Here is a 20,071-nt window from a genome sequence, read left to right as displayed (position 1 = left end):
GGTTAGGAGCGGGGATGTTCACTCATGATTCCCAATGTTCAGCAATATTCTTAGTTCTGAAGCCGTCCATGTCCAAATGCAGGGAGAAAGTGAGGACTGCAGATGCTGGAGAGTCAGAGTTGAAAAGTGTCACACTGGAAATTCACAGCAGGTCAGGCAGCATCCAAGGAGCAGGAGAGTTCACTTTTGGGGCATAAGCTCTTCATCAGGAATGTCAAATGCAACAAGACCTGGATAATATCTGGGTTTGGATTAAAAAGCAGCAAGTAATATTTGTGCCACACAACTGCCAGACAATGGTCATTTCCAACAATAGAGAATCTAAACCATTGACTTGTGATCTTCAGTGGTTTGTCATCACTGAACCCTTTATATTCAATATCCTGGGGTTGCCTGGACTTGCCATGTAAATATAGTAGCTTTGAGTGGGTCAGAGGCTAGGAATCCTGCAGTGAGTAACTCACCACCTGACTTTTTTTAGAAAAATTCATTTATGGGATGAGGGTGTTGCAGTCCATTTATTGCTCATCCCTAATTGCCCAGCGGGCAGTTTAAGAGTCTGCTGTCACATGGGGCCAGGCCAGGCAAGGATGACAGTTTCCTTCCCTAAAGGATATTAGTGAACCAGATGGGTTTTACCAAAAATTGACAATGGATTCATGGTCATCACCAGACTCTGAATTCCAGATTTTTAATGAATTCAAATTCCACCATCTGCCATAGCGAGATTTGAACTTGGGGCCCCCAGAACATTACCTGGGTCTCTGGATTAACAGTCCAGAAATAATATCACGAGGCCATTATCTCCCTGAAGATTCCCCAACGCCTGTCCACCATCTACAAAGCCAAATCAGGAATGTGATTGAATATTCCCCACTTCCCTGGATGGTTGCAGTTTCAACAATACTCAAAACTATTGACACATCCGGGGAAAAGTAACCCGCTTGTTTGGCACCATGTCCATATTCAGTACTTGCACACCAATGCTCCATAGCAGCAGTGTATACTATTGACAAGATGCACGGCAGAAAGTCACTGAAGACTGCAAGCTCCCCTCCAAGCTTATCGCTATCCTTCGATGTCAATAGGTCAAAATCCTGGAACTCCCTCATCACCAGCATTTGGCAACTCAGTGCAAAAGGTGTGTGTGTGTGTGAGTCTCTCCATTCATTTGAATAACATCACTTAGAAGTGAAAATATTTAGTTAATTATTGTAAACACTGAGGTAAACATCACTCTTTAATGGTCATGATTTGGAATGCCGGTTTTGGACTGGGGTGTACAAAGTTAAAAATCACACAACACCAGGTTATAGTCCAACAGGTTTAATTGGAAGCACACTAGCTTTTGGAGCGACGCTCCTTCATCAGGTGATAGTGGAGGGCTCAATCATAACACAGAATTTATAGCAAAAATTTACAGTGTGATGCAACTGAAATTATACATTGATTGTCTGTTAAGCCTTTCGTCTGCAAGAATACAATGATAGTTTCACTTCTTTCATGTGTAAATATCCGTAATCCTTTCGGGATCTTTCCTGCTTGCCTGCATTCCTGTAGAAACTTGATGTCTGTGTTGATATGTGCAATCTTCGTGGAGATCCTCTCCACTTTAAACCGACGGTTAGTGGTGTCGATAGTAGTCATGATTTGGAGATGCCGGTGTTGGACTGGGGTGAACAAAGTTAAAAATCACACAACACCAGGTTATACAGATGAAAGGCTTAACAATCAATTTTTCAATGTATAATTTCAGTTACATCACACTGTCCGGCATCTCCAAATCGAAATTAAGGGGAGATTTGATAGAGTGACCATGATAGTGTTGGGTGGCAATCTGGTTAGGATGTGTTGAGAGCTTGGGCTGGTCAGTTGAGAAGTTACCAAGGCATTAGATAAGACTTTACTCAATCTGACATTTCCTAGGGATCTTTTTGAATGTGTGTTGCAGCAGTATCTGAGTTCCAACATGACCTCAGAGTCAGAGACTTTTCCAAAAGATTGTGGGGAGCCATGGAATTGAAAGTTGAAGCATTCCAGGTGATTTCCATTAGGGCTGCTGCAGGGTCACGACCCACGTCCTCAATTCTACATCAGAGTTCTGACGATGTGGTGCCTGGAAGATTTGAACAGTATGATTGGCAGAAGAACCAGAAAATGAAAATAAGAATAAATCTAACACTAGAGTATTGATCTAAAATGTCAATTCTGTTTCTGTCACCACAGATACTATCTGACCTGCTGAACATTTAAAGCCTGTTTACTTTTTTTTAAGATTACTTAGTGTGGAAACAGGCCCTTCGGTCCAACCGACCTGCCGAAACGCAACCCACCCAGACCCATTCCCCTACCTTTATCCCTTCACCTAACACTACGGGCAATTTAACTTGGCCAATTCACCGAACGTGCACATTTTTTTTGGACTGTGGGAGGAGACCGGAGCGCCCGGAGGAAACCCACGCAGACACGGGGAGAACTTACAAACTCCACACACACAGTCGCCTGAGGTGGGAATTGAACCCTGGTCTCTGGCGCTGTGAGGCAGTAGTGCTTACCACTGTGCCACCGTGCCGCCCAATGCAATGTTAGGAACTTTTTTAAGCAAGTTGTGAGCTGAAATGCCATGCAGAAAAACAAAATTAGGTGTTGAATTACTAAATCCTTGAATGCATTACCCTGAAGGGTGATGGATTCAGTGGTAGTGTTCCTACCTCTGAGGCAGGAGGCCTGGGTTCAAGCCCCACCTGCTTCAAAGCTGTGCAGTAACATCTCTGAACAGGTTGATTAGAAAATATCTCCAATGGTATTGCATAAGTGTTTGAATATAAAGAAGTGCAGCATTTGAGGAATGAATATTTGAGTAGCTGTATTGGTGTTGTCATGCGCCACTTGGCCTCCTGTTTTTTTTTCTTTTTAGAAGCTTTTAAATGAATAATAATTTTCTTAACAGTTAGTTCCTTTAACTCTGATCCAATGAATGTGAATGCCAAGGAAGAGTGAGGTTGTTGGAACCAGTAAATTCTTTTGTTTCACAAGAACATGTTTCTCAACCATTTAAAGAGATTTTGGAAGACACGTGGTCAGATTTTTCTTACAGTTGAATAAGCACTTTTGAAAATTCCAGAAGGCTGGATTTAAGTGAAGATAAAATGTGTAAGAAGATCAGGAAGTGGAATGTTCCATGGAACACTCTACTTTCCGCTTTGATCTGCTGCAGTTTTGTAACAAACATGTTTATTGTTTAGATTTGTGCTCATTTCCTGGTTTGTTTCTGCTGGGAGTGTTTCATCTGGTTGATTGTCCAGTTATCAGCATGACTCCTTGTGTTGGAACGTTATCCATACACACTGAGTCCTCTCTCTCTTCCTTGAGCTTATTTCAGGCACTTTGTTGAACTCTTTCTGTATTGACGTAGCATAAATTGAGTGTTTTAATTGACAGGTATAGACACGCTAACCCTTTCATCAGTTAATCTGTGTTATAGAATCGTAGAGTCATCTAGCACAGAAACATACCCTTTGGTCCAACCAGTCCATGCCGAACATAATCCCAAACTAAACTACTCCCACCGAGCTGCTCCTGGCCCATATCTGTCCAAACCCTTCCTGTTCATGGACTTATCCAAATGTCTTTTAAACATTGTAATTGTGCCTACTCTTCCTCTAAAGGTTCATTTTACACACAAACCATCCACTGTGTTTAAAAAAATGACTCCACCCCCCCCCCCCATGTCTTTTTAAAATCTTCCCTCTCTCATCTTAAAATATGTGTCCTGTAGTCTTGAAATCCCCCACCCTAGCGAAAAGACAACTACATTAACTGTACCTGTGCCCCTCATGATTTTGTAAACTTCGAGAAGGTCACCTTTCAACCTCCTACACTCCAGTTTAAAAAAAAAGTTCCAGCCTTTCTTTATAACTCCAACTTTCCACACCTGGCAGCATCTTGGTAAATCTCTTTTGAACCTTCTCCAGTTTAATAATATCCTTCCAATAACTGGGTGTAGTGGTCTTTGTTTGATTTATTCATGGCCGGTAGGTGTCGCTGTCTAGGCCAACATTAATTAACTTCTAAATACCCTAGAGAATGGGAGTATTGAGCTGCTGCCTTGAACTGCTGCAGACTTGCAGCCTGTGCCCTTATTAAACTACTCTATTTACATTTGAACGGCTCCCCCCCCCCCCCCCCCCTCTCCCTTTTATTATGGAAGCATAGATCTGATATTTTTACACAGTTGTACTTCAAGGATGTTAATGTTGAAGTTTCATCTAGCTTATAACTTGTAGTATAACTTCATTTTGTTCTCTTTGCTGCCACTGCATCTTTATAATGCAGGTAGAACTTGGATCGGGAGTCAGGTCCAGGCCTTGCATTATAGTGAGCTTCTCAGGAGTGGGCCTGTAGTACTCTTCAGGCCTTGACACCACTATCCCAGATTAGGGTCTTTATAAAGTACTTTGTCAGCAGATGACGGTGTATTGATAATGTCTCTGGACTGGTAATCCAGAGGTGCAGGCAAGTGCTGTGGGAATTTGGTTCACACCCCACCATGGGAACTGGTGAAATTTCAATTCAATGAGGAAATTCTGGATCTGATCGCTAGATCGTGAAACTGTCATTGAATATTCTCACTTGCTAATTAGTTCAGTTTGAAGGAAGGACACCTGCCATTCTTACCTACCCTGGCCAACTTAAGAATGTAGGAGTAGGCCATTATCCCATCAAATTTGTTCTTCCAACCAATTTGATCATCTACCTCATGGCAGACTCCAGATCCACAGCAATAATCACAGCAGTGATTATCCTTCTGCCTTCTCAACGGCCAAGCAGGGCAATCAGCGATGGCCCCACCACATTAAAGAATAAAGAGAAAGGAAAGTGCATTAATGTCGAGGAGCCCATACAAAGCAGGACAAAGCCAAATTGCTGCATCAGCCTCCTCGCAATCGGCAAAATCTATCGAGAGTGCTTGATTGCACTTACAGTCGATGTTAATCTGCTCATTGTTCCTGGCCAGTCAGCTCCTGACCTTTTTACAGCACTGGTCCAAACATAGGCAAAAGAGCCCATTTCCACAGCTCTGGGTGATGGGAATGAATGCTCTTGACACCCTTCAGCATTTGTTGGACTGTGATATCAAGGAGTGCAAGCAAAATTCAACTTTGGGCCAGCAAGGGGCGCTGGTTCCAGAGGCTGTGCCTGAGTAAGCGCTAGGTGGAGTTCCCAGTAGTGAATTTGTTTAGCTAATTTGGTGCAAGTGGGGAAAAAGGTGCTTTTTTTTTTAATCAGTCTGTGTTCCTATTATATTATTTTGGTTTCTATTGATATTACTTTAGCTGTGTAAGCCATAAACAAATTCACTAAATAACTAAATGAATTTGGTTAGAAGTGACAGGGTGGTGCTGTACTGAGTGCCACATTTGGGAATCTGGGGAATTCAATAGTCCTGGAAAACTGTACCCGCACAATGTGTAGCTTATGCAGCAGGGCCGGGAGTTGCTGAGCTAGAATCTGAATTGTAGAGGGTTGGGAGGGAGTCACCTGGACAGCTTGTCCAGGAGACTCTTTCATCCTTTTCATTTGGCAGACCCTTAGAGGTAGCCAGTGGTCAGGAAACAGTACAATGAGGTAAAAACAATGATGCTGGAAACCAGATTCTGGATTAGTGGTGCTGGAAGAGCACAGCAGTTCAGGCAGCATCCAAGTAGCTTCGAAATCGACGTTTTGGGCAAAAGCCCTTCATCAGGAATAAAGGCAGTGAGCCTGAAGCGTGGAGAGATAAGCTAGAGGAGGGTGGGGGTGGGGAGAAAGTAGCATAGAGTACAATGGGTGAGTGGGGGAGGGGATGAAGGTGATAGGTCAGGGAGGAGAGGGTGGAGTGGATAGGTGGAAAAGGAGATAGGCAGGTAGGACAAGTCCGGACAAGTCATGGGGACAGTTACTGAGCTGGAAGTTTGGAACTAGGGTGAGGTGGGGGAAGGGGAAATGAGGAAACTGTTGAAGTCCACATTGATGCCCTGGGGTTGAAGTGTTCCGAGGCGGAAGATGAGGTGTTCTTCCTCCAGGCGTCTGGTGGTGAGGGAGCGGCGGTGAAGGAGGCCCAGGACCTCCATGTCCTCAGCAGAGTGGGAGGGGGAGTTGAAATGTTGGGCCACGGGGTGGTGTGGTTGATTGGTGCGGGTGTCCCGGAGATGTTCCCTAAAGCGCTCTGCTAGGAGGCGCACAGTCTCCCCAATGTAGAGGAGACCGCATCGGGAGCAACGGATTCAATAAATGATATTAGTGGATGTGCAAGTAAAACTTTGGATGTGGAAGGTACAGTCAGGCAGGTATGTTCGTGATGGAGGAGCCTTAGCCCCTGAGTTTGGTCAATCAACTTGAAAAAACAACAGGTGATTGCTACCTGTGTGGACAAGGTGAGGATGGCAAGGAGGATGAGCTGACTGACTGTAGTAAAGAATATCATTTCAAGTGGGGAGGGGGATGTGAAGCGTATTGTGATGGTAATAGGGACTTGTAAGTGAGGGGAATAGATGTGATTCTCTGTAGCCATGCCCAGGAATTTCAAACATTGTACCCACTCAAGGACATGGCTGGAGAGGAACTTTGGAGTGGGACAGGCAAGAGCATAAAATGTAGGCACAGAAATAAGCCATTCAGCCCATTAGTTATTTTCCATCACGCAATCGGATCATGACTGATCCGATCATTCTCCATATCTCTTCCCTCTCTTTTTTTTTCTGTAGCCTTGATTTCATTGCTGATTAAAAATCTGTCTCTCTCAGCCTTGAATATGCTTAATGACTTCTACAGCCCTCAGTGTCCAAGAATCCCTCACTTTGACTAATATCTTCTGGAAGGGTCACCGGACCCGAAAGGTTAACTCTGCTTTCTCTCCACAGATGCTGACAACCCTCCTGTGCTTTTCCAGCAATTTCTGTCTTTGTTTCTAACTAACTCTAGATTGTAATGTGCCAGTTGGCATAGGGCCAAGCAGATTAGTGAGTTAAACGCGGCATTCAAAGCATGGTATGGGAAGAAGGGATTTTGAGCCATGGGAATTTAGCATCAGTACTTGGAAAAGTAAGCTGCTTTATTGAAGTTAGGCTCTACTTTATCTGTGCTGGGGGCTGTGTCCTGGCCAAGTGTATATCTAGGTGGCTGATACACCCAGGTGAGGAGCAGTTGCTGTTCCCCTCATTTGTTTTTAATTTGTTTTTAGTTGCAATAGTTCTTTAAAATTTTAATCTTTAGCACGTAACTTTTACACTTTAAACTTGGCTAACATAATCAAAGATAAAGGAGAGCCAATTCCAGTTTTCTTGAGATTGGAGTTCCAATACCTAATACCCTAAAAAACAGTGACGTCAAATGAGCATATGCAGTAGTTAAATTTTCTAGTTCAGACTAAGAAGGTAAAGGCCAATGCATTTACAGATGCTGAGTACCAGAATGAAAGGACCGAAGTCTGACTATTCGGTGTTTATATTAGATTAGTGTGGAAACAGGCCCTCCAGCCCAACCAGTCCACATCGATCCTCCGAAGAGTAACCCACCCAGACCCACTTCCCCGCTGACTAATGCACCTAGCACTATGGGCAATTTAGCATGGCCAGTTCATCTGACCTGCAGATCTTTGGATTGTGGGAGGAAATGCAGACACAGAGAGAGCTTGCAAACTCCACACCGACAGTCTGCCCAAGACTGGAATCGAACCTGGGACCCTGGTGCTGTGAGGCAGCAGTGCTAACCACTGAGCCACCTGTTTCTTTAGCAGTGGTGAAGGTTTGAAAGTCTTGAGTTCTCCATGAATGATTTTTTTTGTTTCAAGTTGCTTTCTCTATCATCTATCTTTGCTCAAATACTCCATTCCTGTGTAGATTCTGGTGTCTGTGTCTCTGTTTCATTTCAAGCTGGATAGCTTTGAAAAACCTTTCTTCTCCGTCATGATGTGGAGGAGCTGGTTTTGGACTGGGGTGGACAAAGTTAAAAATCCCATTGCACCAGGTTATAGTCCAACAGCGTTTTGGAAGCACAAATCCGTGTAAGACTCTGTAAATTCCTTTTTTTTAAGATTAGAATCAGTCTGAACATTGGGACGCAGACAGCCTCACACCTTCAGTGCATTTTCCAGGCCAAAGTGGCACCGATTGTTAAAATTCACTTGAGAATGTCACTTTAAGAAAGTTCAGTTCTTTCATATGTAAATCCCAGAAACCAACATGGTCATTCTAAAAGATGAGAGACTTAACAAACAATCCAGGTCTTTTTCAATATATAATTTCAGTTACATCACACTAAACTTTTGCTATAAATTCTGTGTTCTGCGATCTTATACTCCACAACCACTTGATGAAGGAGCAGCACTCCAAAGGTTAGTGCTTCCACATAAACATGCTGGACTATAATCTGGTTTTGTGTGATTTTAAACTTTCCTCTCCATGTGTGCAGGTACGCTGCAAGTGAACGCAAAACAAGAGATGCAGTTTTTTGGCACCTTGCTGAGTTTCAGTGCCTCTTGTTTGAAATTATAATTACAAGGCAACTGGATTTTGAACATTTCCTGTGGATTGCATGGTCTTGTCAGACAATCATAGCAAATATTTTATGTCAGCCATATCTGTTCTTATTAAAGCCATCTTTGTTCTGTGAAATTCTCAGGTATTCAACTGATGGAAGTTAAATATTGATAGTCCATTTTGAGTATGTACTTTACATTGTGGACAGGGTTTTAATGTGGGATGGGTGGGGGCACCAGAGTTTGGGTGGCATGGTGGCTCAGTGGTTAGCACTGCAGCTTCTCAGCGCCAGGGACCCAGGTTTGATTCCACTCTCCAGTGACTGCGTGGAGTTTGCACATTTTCCCCTTCTCCCAGTGTCTGTTTGAGTTTCCTCTAGGCACTCTGGTTTCCTCCCACAGTCCAAAGATGTGTAGAATAGGTGGAGTGGCCATGCTAAACAGCCAAAAGTGTCCAGGGGCGTGCAAGCTAGTTGGATTAGCCTTAGGAAATGCAGGGTTACAAAGAGAGGGTAGGGGAGTGAATCTAGGTGGGATGCTGTTCGGAGGGTCAATGTGGACTCAATGGGCCAACTGTTCTGCTTCCACTCTGTAAGGACTCCATGATATATAGAAATTAACAAAGGAAAGGTTGAAGTATTGGAAAAGTTCAGTGATATGGATAAAACCAAGAAGGGCAGGATAGGAAGGATAAATTTTTTTTTTTTTAAATGTTCTTTAGCATACAAGGTTACCAAGGGAAATATAAATGAAAAAGATGTTAAAATTTCTTTATTTGAATGCATAAAGCATCAGCAATAAGATAAATAAACTAGTAACACAAATAGATGTGAATGATTTAAATTGAATCTTTATCTCACAGGTGATCCAGGGTGGGAAATAAATATTCCAGAGAACACAATATTTCAGAGAGACTGAGAGAATGACAAAGGGGGAGGTGTAATCCTGACTGTAAAGGATCACATTAAAGCATTTGCAAGAAAGGATCTGGTTTCGGAAAACAGTGAAGTTGAAATTATGATAGAAATAGTCGGAGGCTCCAGCTTTCTGCAGTCTTCTCCCATTTAGGTGAAGATCAGCCACAATTGTTTTGAATAGTCAAGCAGATTGTCTAGGTCACATGGTCTACTCCTGTTCTTATTTCTCATATAGTGAGTAGGAAAACTCTCCGCTGGTTGGAGTCAAATTTAGTACAAGGGACGATGATGGTTGTTGTCGAAGACAAAGCATCCCTCTTCCAGGACATCTCTGCAGGAATTCCTCAGGATGGTGTCCTGGGCCCAACCATCTTCATCTATTTCATCAATGAGCTTCATTCCAACATACGATCAGAAGTATGGGACATTTGCTGATAATTGCATAATATTCAGCACTACTTGCAACTTCTCAGATAATGACACAGCTGATGTACATTGACAGGAAACCCTCAACCTTATCTAGGTTTGGGCTGACCAGTGGCAAATAACAGCTGTGCTGCAAAACTGCCAGGCAATGGCCATCTAAAAAAAAACTAACAATCTAACTATTACCCTGGACTTTACTGACATTACAATCTCCTGTAATTAACATTCTAAAAGTTGCCATTGGTGTTTGACAAGGTTGCTCATGGGAGGTTGGTTAGCAAGGTTAGATCTCACTAAAATTGGGAGAACTAGCCATTTGGATACAGAACTGGCTTGAAGGTAGAAGACAGAGGGTGGTGGTGGAGAGTGCTTTTCAGACTGAAAGCTTGTGACTAGTGGTGTACCACAAGGATCAATGCTGGGTCCACTGCTTTTTGTAATTTATGTAAATGATTTGGATGTGAACATAGCAAGGTATAGTTAGTAAGTTTGCAGATGACACCAAAATTGGAGGTGTAGTGGACAGCGAAGAAGGTTATCTCCGAGTACAACAGGATCTTGATCAGATGGGCTAATGAGCTCAAGATTGACAGATAGAGTTTAATTTAGATAAATGTGAGGTGCTGCATTTTAAAAAGGTAAATCAGAGCAGGTCTTATCCATTTCATGGTAAGGTCCTGGGGAGTGTTGCTGAACAAAGAGACCTTGGAGTTCAGGTTCATAGCTCCTTGAAAGTGGAGTTTCACATAGATAGGATAGTGAAGAAGGTGTTTACTATGCTTTCCTTTATTGGTTAGACCGTTTAGTGTAGGGGTTGGGAGGTCATGTTGTGGCTGTGCAGGACATTGGTTAGGCCAGTTTTGACATATTGTGTGCATTTCTAGTCTCCCTCCTATCGGAAAGATGTTGTGAAATTTGAAAGGGTTCATAAAAGATTTACAAGGATGTTGCTGAGGTTGGAGGATATGAGCTATAGATAGGGTCTGTTTTCCCTGGAGCATTGGAGGCTGAGGGGTGACCTTTTAAAGGTTTATAAAATCATGAGGGTTATGGGTAGGGTAAATAGACAAAGTCTTTTCCCTGGGGTGGGGAAGTCCAGAACTAGAGGGACTAGGTTTAGGGTGAGAGGGGAAAGATTTAAAAGAAACATAAGGGGCAACGTTTTCACGCAGTGGGTAATGTCTGCTTGGAATGAACTGTCAGAGGAGGTGATGGAGGCAGGTACAATTACAGCATTTAAAGGCATCTGGATGTGTACATAAATGGGACGGGTTTAGAGAGATATGGGCAAATGGGACTAGATTAATTTAGGATATCTGATCGGTATGGATGAGTTGGACCAAAGGGTCTGTTTCTGTGCTGTATATCTCAATGACTATGATTCTGACACTATCTGAACTGAACCAGCCATGTAAGTATTGTGCCTACAAGAGAAGGTCAGAGGCTGACAATTCTGTGGTCAGTACATTCTGTGCCTCCTGTCATCTTACAGCTTTTCCACAATCTGTGAGACACAAGTCACCAGTGTGCTTGATGATGCTCTGTTTCTTAAACAATGCTCAGATAGCTCGGTACCATCCAGGACAAAGCCACCCATTTGACTGGCACCCTGTCTGCCACCTCCAAAATACATTGTCTTCACCACTGACTCAAGGGTGTACTGTCTGAAAGGTGAATGGTAGCAATTCAATAAAACTGCTTAGGCTGCACCGTACAACACCATTACCTCCACCATCGCGAAGAACAAGGGCAATCGATACTTGGGAACACCATGGCCCTCTGCAAATTCCCTTCCAAACCGCACACCATCTGGATGTGGAACTATATCACTGACTGTCGCTGATACTGGGGCAAACTCCTGGCACTGCGGCCCAAGCAAGCCTGAAGAACTTCAGCTCAAGAAGGTGGCTCACCACCATGTTCTTGAGGTCAATTAGGGATGGGCAATAAATGCTGACCCAACCAGTGACACACAAACCAAGCAATGTGAGTTTAGTTGGTGCAAAGCATTAATATGTGATCAGTTTCAGCAATAGCTTGAAATTAGCATCCAGCATTTGCATACTGATCGATTACACAGCACAGCTGCAGTATGCAACATCCTCGAAGTGACTGCGGGAGCATAAGGACTGTCTCACACACCCTGCTGGAATATGCCTTTGCAAAGGAAGTCTGGAGAAAGTTGCAGTGGTTTCTGTTGAGGTTCGTTCCAAGTAGCTCCGTGACACAGGACTTTGTGCGCTACAGTTTATCCCCCCGGTGCACACTGAGATAAACATCGATTGCACCCGGAGGACCATCAACTCAATGAAAGCCGTTCTTTGGTCTGCCTGCAACTTGTTGATTTTTCCAGAGTAAGGAATTGATCTCAACTGAGTGTCACAGACATTCCAAGGTCCAGGGCTGTGTACAGAGGAACACACTAAAGCTTGGAGCAGCCACCGCCACCGTGCAGTGGGGAAGGGCTTTCTGCTGAAGTTAAATGGGGTCCTTTCAGTTAATGGACCCTCCAGATGCCTCCAATATATGTAAATGTAGTCTTGTACAAGTACAAAATGCTTTTGGTTTGTTTGCTGGATAAAGGCAAACTCCAATGTTTATTTGTTTCCTTCTTACTGTACAGAACCAAACTGCTTTCATGACTATGATATTTTTATGCATTGGGATAATAAGGTAAAGGCTTTTTTTATAAATAAAGTATCTAATAGGTAAACCTATTTAAAGTGGAACATCTGGAGTACAGTTTGAGCTCTTCCTGGTTGTGTATACCTACATGCAGTTATGTTTATGTATGTTCAAATTAACACTCAATTAGCAACAATGTATAAGGCTGTTCAAATGTCCAGCAAAGCATATCATGGTGAACATCTCCACCTCACCCATACCCTTTGTAACCAAAGCACACATCATTTTGAGGTGGAGGTCTTGCTGCTGCTGGTTGAGATTTCTGGGTTTTTAATCCACTTCAGTTGGGAGTGTTACCATTTTCAGCCTCCCTCTGTGGATATCTCTGTAATACTGTCTGAGTTTCTGATTGAATTCCCAAGGCGGTACACATCAGCACATTGCCAGAAAGAGATTGCAGAAATTGTACAGAATTTCCTTTTGTTGTATCTGGTGTTGTTGTGACAGTAGAGGCATACAGTACAAGAGGTGGCCATACAGCACTTCATACCTGTGCCAGCCCTGGGAAAGATTTATCCAATTGCTGCTACTTCTCTGGAGACACAGCCCAGTTCAGATTAAAGTTGTTGAGACTTCAGGGCTGGCAAGCCACTACGCAGCCGCTACATAAATCAATATATCAGAGGAATATTACAGACTGAAGGGAACTCCTTAAATGGCTTAGTTAGGTGCTCCAGAACGGAGGGTAGCCAAGCACATGGTAAAAACAATGACTGCAGATGCTGGAAACCAGATTCTGGATTAGTGGTGCTGGAAGACCGCAGCAGTTCAGGCAGCATCCGAGGAGCAGTAAAATCGAAGTTTCGGGCAAAAGCCTTTCATCAGGAATAAAAGCAGAGAGTCTGAAGGGTGGAGAGATAAGCTGGTGGGGTTGGGGAGAAGGTAGCATAGAGTACAATAGGTGAGTGGGGGAGGGGATGAAGGTGATAGGTCAGGGAGGAGGGTGGAGTGGATAGGTGGAAAAGAAGATAGGCAGGTAGGACAAGTCATGGGCACAGTGCTGAGCTGGAAGTTTGGAACTGGGGTGAGGTGGGGGAAGGGGAAATGAGGAAACTGTTGAAGTCCATGGTAGCAGGTGGAGAGCAAAGTTATAAAGTGTATCAATGGAAATGGTCTTTTTTTTTTGAGGATGTATCAAGCAAGAACAAGCAAGAAAATGAGACAATTCAAAACTAGAGTAGAGTTCAAAACTATATCCCTGGATGAAGTACCAGGTTCATTAAAAGAAACAGTTTTGTACTGCATTAGAAATCTAAAATTAGACAATCTTCTATTATTATCTGACGACTAGTTTATCACATTTCAATGATTCATCAAACATCAACAGAAGAAGGGTAAAGATTAGCCTGTATTAAGAGAGGTTTTTACATCAGGGTATCATGTCCAAGTCAGCACCTGTCTACAGTAGACCCATTTTCCAGAACTTGGCCTGTAGCTTTTGTATATTTTGGTATTTTGAGTAATCATCTTAATTTAGACGAACATTGGATGTTGTGATGGTATCGAACTCCTCCATTCTTTCCGACAATGTGTTCCAGATACTCGATGCCCTCTGGGTAAGAAAAATCTTCTTTAAATCCTCTCCTTAAAACTCCCATCCTTTATCTTAAATCAGTGAATGAGATACCATGAATTTTGATGTGTCAGCCACTCAAATGGTGAGGAACAATGTGTGGGATAGCTCATGTATTTGATAACACAGAAACTAATGATTATGGAAGGATGTGTGACTAAGGATGATTCATTAAGCAGAATAGGTGATGTTCTTTGACTCTGAAGGTGAGGAGGGTGACTTTCATGGATTTTAATATCTATACAATTTATGCTCTAGGGCTAAATTGTATTCCTTTCTGCACCATGTGGGTAGAAAACTGACACTATATATAACTTTTGTTTTTGAACAACTTGAGTGACTGCTATGCATTAAAATGTATGTCTCCATGCAGTTGTTATCCACCTATTAAAAATATGATAATAAACATTATTTTGCCTCATTGGGTGACAGGCTATGATCTGGTATCTCTATAAAAATGAGATAATGAGTTTCTATCCCTCCAAAATCTGATTGTATCAAAGCTGACGACTGACTTTTGGACTAAACATTTTGCCTTGGAAATTTGCCAGATGTTTTACTGTGTTTCTGTGTAATAAATGTTTGTTTGTTAAATATCAAATCAATTTCTCACTGATTTAGGAATCTTTCCATTATAGGCTCATGGGAGTCAAAATTCTCAAGCATACTGTGATAAGTCAGTTGTAGTAACATTTGCAAAGTGTCAACCATTGTAAGGTCCAGAAACCCATCTAGCCAGTGCCCACTTCACATTGATTCTAAATGCAATTATTATTCTTGGGTTTTCAGTCTGCAATTGATTGCTGTTTCCCCTCCTGCCAAGTAGGGCCAGGAAGATGTCAAAAATGACACTTTCATTAAGACCCTTTTGAGCTTTAACTTGGAAATCTTACCATAACTGTTCTTGCAAAACTACAGTATGCTGTATAAAAGATGCATGACGGTTTCATACCCGGACCGTTGGTGGTCATGCGTTTAGCTACCAAGTCCTTAAAGCTCTGTAAATCTCTCCACTTCTCTAAGCCCCATTCCTCCGTCATGTTATGGAACCTGTGTTTGAATCCCACTACAAGATTGAATAAAAAATAGCTGGAATTAAGAATCTACTGATGACCATGAAACAATTGTCAATTGTCAGAAAAACCCATCTGGTTCATTAATGTTCTTCTGCCATCCGCACCTACATGTGACTCCAGACCCACAGCAATGTGGTTGACTCTCAACTGCCCTGTGAAATGGGCAAGCCACTGTGCTGTAGTAATCGTTACAAAGTCTCAACGAAGCAATGAAACCAGACAGACCACCTGGCACCAACCTAGAAAAGACAATGGCAGAAACAGCCCTGTCGAGCCTGCAAAGTCATCCTCACTAACTATGGGGCTGGTGTCAAAGTTGGGAGAGCTGTCTCACAGACTAGTCATACTCTCAGAATCATACGCTATAGTCAATGTCCCAAGAGCAACATCACCATTCCTAGACCCAGCAGAGCTGGTGGCACAGTGGCACATAGTTGGGAGGGAATTGTCCTCTGATTCCTCAATGTCAATTTTGGGCAAGGAAACGTCTTGCTGATCACCACATACCATCTTCCTTCAGCTGATGAATCCGGGCTACTCTATGTTGAGCAAAACTTGGAGGAAGCACTGAGAGTGGCAAGGGTGCGAAATGCATGCGGGATTTCAGTGTCCACCACACAGACTGGCTCGGCAGCAGTACCACTGGTCGAGCTGATCGGGTGCTAAAGGACATAGCTGTTAGACTGGATCTGTGGCAGGTGGTGAAGGAAATACAAACCTGACTTTATCCTTATCACTGTCTGACTGCAAGTGCATCTGTCCATGACAGTATTCGTAAGAGTGACCACGGCATAGTCCTAGTGGTGCAGAAGTTCCAATTTCACATTGGGCTGTGTGACAATATCTCAGTGCTAAGTGGAGCAGACTTTGAAGAAATCTTGCAGCTCAGGACTGGGCTTCTATGAGACACTTGACCATCAACTCCAGCACAATCTGTAACTTCATAGTCCGGCATAACACCCAATCAACCATTACCATCAAGCCAAGGGACCAACCCTGGTTCAATGGAGGGTGCAGGAGGGCATGCCAGGAGCAGCACCAGGCAGACCTGAAGATGAGGTGTCAACCTGGTGAAGCTACAAAACAGGACTAATTGCATGTTAAACAGCATATACAGGAAGTGACAGACAGAGCTAAGGAATCTCACAACCAACCAGTCAGATCTAAGCTGTACAGAGCTGTCACATCCAATTGGGAATGGTGGTGGACAATTAAACAACACACTGGAGGAGGAAGCTCCACAAATATCCCAATCCTCAAAGATGGAAGAGCCCAGCGCATCAGTGCAAAAGGTAAGGCTGAAGCCTTTGCAGCAATCTTCAGCCAGAAGGTCTAAGTCGATGATCCATCTTGCCCTCCTCCAGTGGTCCCCAGCATTTCAGATCCCAGTCTTCAGCCAATTCCATTCACTCCATGTGATATCAAGCAATGCTGGAGGCAGTGGATTCTGCAAAGACAATGGACCCTGAAAACATTCCAGCAATAGTTCTGAAGCCTTGTACATTTACAACACTGGCATCTGCCTGACAGTGTGGAAAGTTGCCCAGGTATATCCTGCAGACAAAAAGCAGGACAATTCCAACCTATCAGTCTACTCTTGATCATCAGTAAAGTGATGGAAGGTCTCATCAACAGTGCACCTGCTCAGCATTAACCTGCTCAGTGACGCCTGTTGGGGTTCTACCAGGGCCACTCAGCTCCTTACAGCCTTGGTTCAAACATGGACAAAAGAGCTGGGTTCCATATATCAAGACTGCATTTGATTGAGTGTAGCATCAAGGAGCTCTATCAAAGCTAGAATCAAAGGGTATTGGGGGGCAAACTCCAGTGGTTGGAGTTGCACCTGGCACATAGGAAGATGGTCGTAGTTGTTGGAGGTCAGTCATCTCATGTCCAGGACATCTCTGTAGGATTTTCCCAGAGGGTGACCAAGACCCAAACATCTTTAGCTGCTACATCACTGACCTTCCTTCCATCGTTAGGTCAGAAGTGGAGATGTTCGCTGCTGATGTTCAGCACCATTTGCAACTCCTCAAGTACTGAAGCAGTCCATGTTCAAATGCAATGAGATCTGGATAGTATCCAGGCTTGGGCTAATAAGTGGCAACTGACATTCTCATCTCACAAATGCCAGGCAATGACCATTACCAATAAGAGACCATCTAACCATCGGCCCTTGACATTCAATGGCGTTACTGTCACTGAATTTCCCCCACTATCAACATCTGGCAAACTATTAAGAGAAACCCAACTGGACTCTCTCAGTGGGTACAAGAACAGGTCAGGGGCTAGGAATATTGTGGCAAGTAACACACCTCCAGAGTGCCCAAAGCCTGTTCATCTACAAGGCACAAGGAATACTCCCTACTTGCCTGGCTGAGTGTTGTTCCAACACCACTCTGGAAGCCCAAATCCCATCTAGGACAAAGCAGCCTGCTTGATTGGCATCGCATCCAGAACCATCCACGCCCTCCAGCACTGCTCAGTAGCCACAGTATGTACTGTCTCTAGGATGCACTGCAGAATTTCACCAAAGATCCTTAAACAGCACCTTCCAAAAGCAGCAGAGACATGGGAACACTGCCACCTTGATGTTCCACTCCAAGCCAATCACCATCCTGACTTGGAAATATATTGCTGTTCCTTCACTCTCAAAATCCTGGAATTTCCTTCCTAATGGCATTGTGGGCCCAACCCAAAGCAGTTGGACTGCAGTGATTCAAGGCAGTAACTCACCACCAACTGCTCAAGGGCAACCAGGAACAGGAAATAATTGCCAGCTAGCCAGCCATGTCAATGTCCCACAAATGAATCAAATAAACCTGTAACCTACATCTGCCCCGACATCAAAGGGCTTGGTGTCAATGTTTTTGCTTTATCACACACCTAAAATGTGTTGACACATTTCTTTACATGAAAAGCCTTGTATAGATTCCTGATAACAGAACACCTTCACTGGAGATTCCAGATGGACCAATGGGTTAGTAAACAGTGTTGAGAAATGTTTAAATCTGTATGGGATGAAAGTCATGTTTGGGAAGTGGTTATGGGTGACTGAAGTGGGTCTGAATTTACTTCCTGAAGGGCTGATGCCCGAAACGCGCTTCTCGGATGCTGCCTGACCTGCTGCGCTTTTCCAGCAACACATTTTCAACTCTGAATTTACTTTTGACTGTTATCATAACTTTTATTCTGGGCCCACAGTGCAAATGGTCCATAATTCACACTGAACTTTGCTACAGAAAATATCACAGAGCAGTTACTGTAAGGTTTAATGCATTGCTGTATTTTTTTGACTGACTTGTTTGTCTCTTGTGTACATAGAGTGTCCTGTATTCATACAGCCCCTGACAGATGTCACTGTGGATGAAAGCAGCACCATCACGCTACAGGCGAAAATTACTGGAACTCCTCCAATCACTATCACTTGGTTCCTGAATGGTGAGGATGCATTCTGATGATTTTTCTTCAAGCCTGCATGTTGGTGGCTAATTTTCAGCAGAGTGACCAAGCTAAAAGGTTTTCAACTTCTGCTCACCAGGAGTGTAAAGGAATCAGATGGTGACTTAATGCAAATAGCTATATTAATAAGTTAATGCAAATAATACTTTAGCGAGAGGGTTGAAATCTACCTTTTTCCATTAGCCCATGACCACCTGACTGACGTTTCCCACCAATCTCAACACCCAAAGGTTGTAGCACAGGCCACAACCATTTTTAAGAGACATGAAAGGGAAACCTTTTGACTTCCATTTATCAGGACTGACATGTGAAAAATGAAAATTAGAAAGCAAGCAACAATTTAGACATTATCATAAGATCCTGCTGATGGATGGCATTGAGATGTAGTGAGAAAATGTGAACTGTTAATTTTACTTAATGGATTAAATTTGTAGGTTCTGATTGGTCAGGGCTTATGGAGATGTAGCAGATCTGATAGACGTGGTGCCTGTTTTATGACTTTCCTTGGGGTGTCTAGTAAATTTTGCAGTGGGCCCAACATTCACATAGATTGGGAGCAGGGGCCCCCCCCATGGATAATGTAATATACTTCTGATTTATTCTAAAAGAAAATGGTGCACACAAAAGAAGCAGTTTTATCATGAAAAGTTTCAATTTCTGCAGAATTCTCAAAGTTGAACAGAGTTTTTGATGATAACCATGTGACCAATAACACTGTTGAACAGAACGCAACATGAAGCCTCTCTCTGCATTGAAGTGATCAGTGCCCAGTAGTATGGATCAAAAATAGCAGTTGCAGTTCTTGGGGACAATTGATATTTTTTATCACCTTGTTCACTTGTTTTTATACATTTGGGCGGCATGGTGGCTCAGTGGTCAGCACTGCTGCCTCACAGCGCCATGGACCCAGGTTCAATTCCCACCTCGGGCAACTGTCTGTGTGGAGTTTGCACCTTCTCCCCGTGTCTGTCTGGGTTTGCTCCAGGTGCTCCGGTTTCCTCCCACAGTCCAAAGATGTGCAGGTTAGGTGAGTTAACCATGCTAAATTGCCCATAGTGATAGGTGCATTAGTCAGGGGTAAATGTAGGGGAGTGGGTCTGGGTGGGTTGCTCTTCAGAGGGTTGGTGTGGACTTGTTGGGCTGAAGGGCCTGTTTCCACACTGTAGGGAATCTAATCTAAATCTAAACTGTGCAGCAGATGGGAATTGTAATTGGTTTCCTGTCTCAAAGGCTTACCATTGTGCCACAAAACCCAGTTCTTGGAGACAATACTCTAATAATTGAAAGAAGAGGCAGGTTGGATGTTTATGCAGGCACAGTCACTCTGTTTAAAAAGATATTTGGTTAAGTACACAAATGAGAAAGGTTTGGAGGGATGTGGGCCAGGAGTAGGCAAGTAGGACTCGTTTTGTTT

General features: G+C 43.3%; 1 protein-coding gene across 1 annotated transcript in view; it reads left to right on the top strand.

The window, feature by feature from the left end:
- LOC140465901 (myosin light chain kinase, smooth muscle-like) overlaps positions 1 to 20,071 on the top strand; it is an 85,002-nt gene that overhangs the window by 14,570 nt on the left and 50,361 nt on the right. The window contains exon 2 of the mRNA XM_072561826.1: positions 18,520 to 18,636. Within this exon, the coding sequence (XP_072417927.1) occupies positions 18,520 to 18,636 (117 nt within the window). The remainder of the gene's footprint in view (positions 1 to 18,519; positions 18,637 to 20,071) is intronic.

Source organism: Chiloscyllium punctatum, chromosome 42 (genome assembly GCF_047496795.1).
Source record: "Chiloscyllium punctatum isolate Juve2018m chromosome 42, sChiPun1.3, whole genome shotgun sequence".
In the NCBI taxonomy this organism is placed as follows: Eukaryota; Metazoa; Chordata; class Chondrichthyes; order Orectolobiformes; family Hemiscylliidae; genus Chiloscyllium; species Chiloscyllium punctatum.
Note: the sequence above shows the minus strand (reverse complement) of the source record. Positions and strands in the feature narration are given on the sequence as shown.